This window comes from Camelina sativa, chromosome 14 (assembly GCF_000633955.1).
Source record: "Camelina sativa cultivar DH55 chromosome 14, Cs, whole genome shotgun sequence".
In the NCBI taxonomy this organism is placed as follows: Eukaryota; Viridiplantae; Streptophyta; class Magnoliopsida; order Brassicales; family Brassicaceae; genus Camelina; species Camelina sativa.
The window spans coordinates 29,583,432-29,587,582 of record NC_025698.1 but is presented as its reverse complement, the minus strand read 5'-3'; the positions used below and the strand labels follow the sequence as shown (position 1 = coordinate 29,587,582).

Below are 4,151 nucleotides of genomic sequence, written 5' to 3'. Positions count from 1 at the left end.
TTTTTCAAGTTTTTTTTAACTTTGTAATTTTTTTATGTTTTTAATGTTAATGTTATATGTTTTATTTTAATTAAAATTTTAATATGTTTTTACATATTTATTTAAATAATTAATTTTTAAAATTTAAAATATTAATATTTTATTCAGGGGACCAATTGTGAGAGACACCAATGTTCGTACTAAACTTAAAAAACTCTGAAAATAATCTTATTAGATTTGAGAGACCAAAATCTGAGGGACACTGATGCCTATGCTCTAACAGCCGTTACTAGAACAGTTAACCTCCGTCTCTTCCATATATTCTTTTTAACCTAAATATATATTTTTTTTGTGTATATATTTTTTTAAGAAAAGCCCCAAATCGAGTTAGAGTTCAAAATCAAAACCCAGAAGAAGAAAAATGAAACCGTGATTTTGAGTGAAATCAAAGAAGGCTCCGAAGCTTCCCAGTCAAAATGGGGTAAGTGTCGCTTCTTCTCCTCCGGTTCGAATTATTTTTCAATAGTTTTTGTTCTAAAGAATCAATTCGTGGGTCAAACAAAATCATTTGTTTCTTGTTTTTTTTGTCTCTTTGTGGTACAATGTTTCGATTAAAATATGTTGTGTGATGAATTTCGATTCACATTATCAAAATTAAATTGGGGAGGTTTGTGTTATGATTGCCAGCGTCCTTCCCACTAAGTTTTCGACAATATTTGTTTGTGAGAAATAATACTGAAAATCACATTGGTTTGGAGAAATCTGATTGGTTGATGTTTGATTTCACATTAGCTTTGTACGTTGGTAGGATTGCTACTAGAAAAGATGATTTAAAACTAGTGTCAATGGTCATAAGCTGCTATGAATTTAAAGTTTATTTTTCTAGTTTTCTCAATTTTAATTACAGTTTTGGGTTTCTAATTTCAACCTTTCTTCTACAGTGACACTGAAACCACAATAAAACTTATTATCCACTTTGGAGGAACTGTGAACAGAGAAGGAGAAAATTACACATACAATGGAGAAATGGGTTGTAAGACAGTTCATTGGAGATTGTCTGAAATTTTATGGAAGAATTCTGATGACTTTTGTATCATGGAGGCAAAAAATAGAGAATCGATTAGGTTCATTTGGTACAAAGAGACAAAGAAGGAGATGAAGTTTTTACAGTATTTGTTTGACCCCACAAGTGACATTGATATGGTTGACCTCCGTTTTCTAGGAAAGACAACAGGTGAGCTTGATATTTTTTACAAGATTCAATTATTTATCAAGATCAGCACATGGTAGAAGATAAAAAGTATAAGGATTATAGTAGTGATGATGAAGAAGTTGATAGGCCAAAAGAGGATGAAGAAGGCTTGGAATCTGAAGATGAAAGATTTAACAATGTGTCTGCTGAAGGATATGAGGCTGAATTAGATGATGATGGGGACAAAGAAAATATGGCTGGTAGAGAAGAGAGTGTGGCTGTGAGTAATGAGAATGTGGTTGGTGCAAGAGAAGAAACTTTGATAGCTTTGAGTAAGATAGTTGATGATGGAGATGATGTGGTTTTAGATGCTGGAGATGGTGGTGATGATGAAAGGTTTAAGTCACTATTTGAGGAAGGTTCGAGAGCAACACCAGATAAAGAATCATACAAAAATCTTGAAGAACAAGAAGAGGAACAAAGAGAAGCTGAAGATAGTGAGCAAGAGTGTGTTGTAGAGGAAGATGCAGAATATCCAGATACACCACTAGAGTCAGATGAAGAATGGGAACAATGGGATAACGAGAGAAGAGGGAAAGGGAGTAAAGAAAACACACATGGGAAAGCTAAGTATCATGGTAGTCTAGATAAAGAGCCATACATTTGGTTATTTCAGAAGTTTCACAGTGGATTAGAATTTAAGGACCAGTTGTTGCGTTACTCTTTGAAAACGCAATATGATGTGAAGATGGCAAAGTCACAAGCAGACATGATTGCTGTAGTTTGTTGTGGTGAAAAGTGCAAGTTTAAGGTGCTTTGTTCTTATGAGAAGCCTATTAACAAGTGGATGGTGAAGGTCTGTCACATGAATCACAACCACGGAAAATCAAGTAGAGTTTCAATGTTGAAACAAAGTGTGATTGCAGGTTTGTTTAGAGAAGAGATAAGAAGAAATATAAGCTTACAAGCAGCACACATTAAAGATGCAATAAAAGCAAGGTATAACATTGTTGTTCCCATCTCAAAGTGTTACAGGGGTAGACGCATTGCTTTGAACACCATTCTTGAAGCTCAAACAACCCAGTTTGGTAAACTGTGGGATTATGAGAATGAACTACGCAAAAGACATCCTCGTATGACAACTGATTTGTGCACTGTTAATGTCAATGATAGAGAGATGTTTGATTGCTTCTACATTTGCTTAGAAGAATTCCGCAACACTTGGAAGACTTGTTGTAGACCGGTAATTGGTTTAGATGGATGTTTTTTTAAATGGGAGTTAAATGGTGATTTGCGTGCTGCTATAGGTAGAGATGCGGACAATAGAATGTATCCAATTGCTTGGGCAGTTGTCAGAGGTGAAAATAAAGACACTTGGGGTTGGTTTGTTAAAAAGCTGAAGATAGACCTTGGCTTGGAGAATGGGGACAATTTGACCATAATTTCTGAGAAACAAAAGGTATACCATTCTAGCATTTTACATTTGTACATTATTGTTTGCTATTTATCAATTGTTGAACTTTTCAGGGTTTAGTGTTTGCCATAGAGGCTGAACTTCCAAATGCATAGTATAGGATGTGTGGAAGACATATATATGCTAATTGGAAGAAGCAAGGTTTCTCAAGGTCAGAATACAAGAATCTCTTTTGGGGAGTAGCTTACTCCTACACTGAAGGAGAGTATGAGGAGAAACTGGATTTGGTCAAGGCATATGTTCCTTCAGCCTATCAAGCTTTACTAGCAACAGAGCCGAAAAGGTGGTGCCGTGCCTTCTTTAGTGTTGAGTCACATTGTGCTGATGTGCACAACAATTTGTCTGAAAGTTTTAACAAGACAATAAAGATAGCAAGGGCTAAGCTTGTTATTAACTTGCTGGAGGATATAAGAAGACAAGCTATGAGAAGGATTTCTAGAAGGTGTCTAAAGGCGGAGAAGTTGGAAACTCCTGTTACACCAATCACAATGGCATTATTGGAGAAAGCAAGGTTGGCAAAACAGTATTGTGATACACTACGCAGTAGCAAGACTTCGTATGAGGTAAATGAGTTTGATAATGGATACATTGTGAATTTGGCTACTCATGAATGTGTATGTAGAAGATGGGATCTCACAGGTAAATGAGTTTGACTAAGTGAATTTTATAAAAGTTATATATATCATCGATTCTAATTGAATGTGTGACTTACATGAATACCATGTAGACATGATGTATGTGTTCTAGATGATAACCAAGATGATCCAGTACGGTATGTGGCTAATTATTACTTCACTTCAGTTTTTAAGAAGACATATGAAGAACATCAAACCTGTCAATCGTGAGAAGCTGTGGAGTAGGACAAATAAGCCTCCAATAGGGATACCTGTGATGAGAAAACCAAGAGGGAGACCAAAAAACAGAGACAGACAAAAAGAACCTTTTGAAGACCTACAAAATCCAGGGAAATCAACAAGACATGGCAGGATTCCACATTGCAGCCTATGTGGTCAAGCTGGGCATAACAAGAGTAGTTGCAAAAATGAACCAGTTGTTGTGGAGGGTCCAAAGAACAAACGTGGGAGACCAAAGAAGCTTATAGATGATGTACATTTAATTATTATTTTTCATTGATATTGTCTATGAGTCATCACTCTTTGCTTGGTATGTTTGAGAGTCATCCTAAAGCACCTCCAAAGCCAAGAAAAAAAAAGAAACACTCTTGTAGCTAGAAGTAGTTCTCAGTCTATACAAGCTGGTGAATCAAGCTCACAAACTCTAGTTGCTTATAGTGCTCCTCAGCCTTCAATCTCATCAAATCAAGTGCAGCCACATGTGAAGAAAGCTAGAAGAGGGAGACCATTGAAGATTAGAAAAACTGGTAAAATTCCACAAGGTGTTGGAACATTTTGGAGTCCATTCACGGATCGACCTTTTGAGGTGTTTGGAGACCGAGTTTATGATAGGTCTAACCTAAACCCAAAACCTCAAGAAGAACGTAACACA

General features: G+C 36.0%; 1 protein-coding gene across 1 annotated transcript; it reads left to right on the top strand.

Annotated features, from left to right (window-relative positions):
- LOC104742831 lies at nucleotides 345–2,787 on the top strand. Its single transcript, XM_010463886.1, has 3 exons — nucleotides 345–460; nucleotides 921–2,630; nucleotides 2,699–2,787. Exons 2-3 carry the CDS (start codon nucleotides 1,263–1,265, stop codon nucleotides 2,738–2,740), a joined length of 1,410 nt encoding a protein of 469 aa, XP_010462188.1. The 5' UTR covers nucleotides 345–460; nucleotides 921–1,262; the 3' UTR covers nucleotides 2,741–2,787.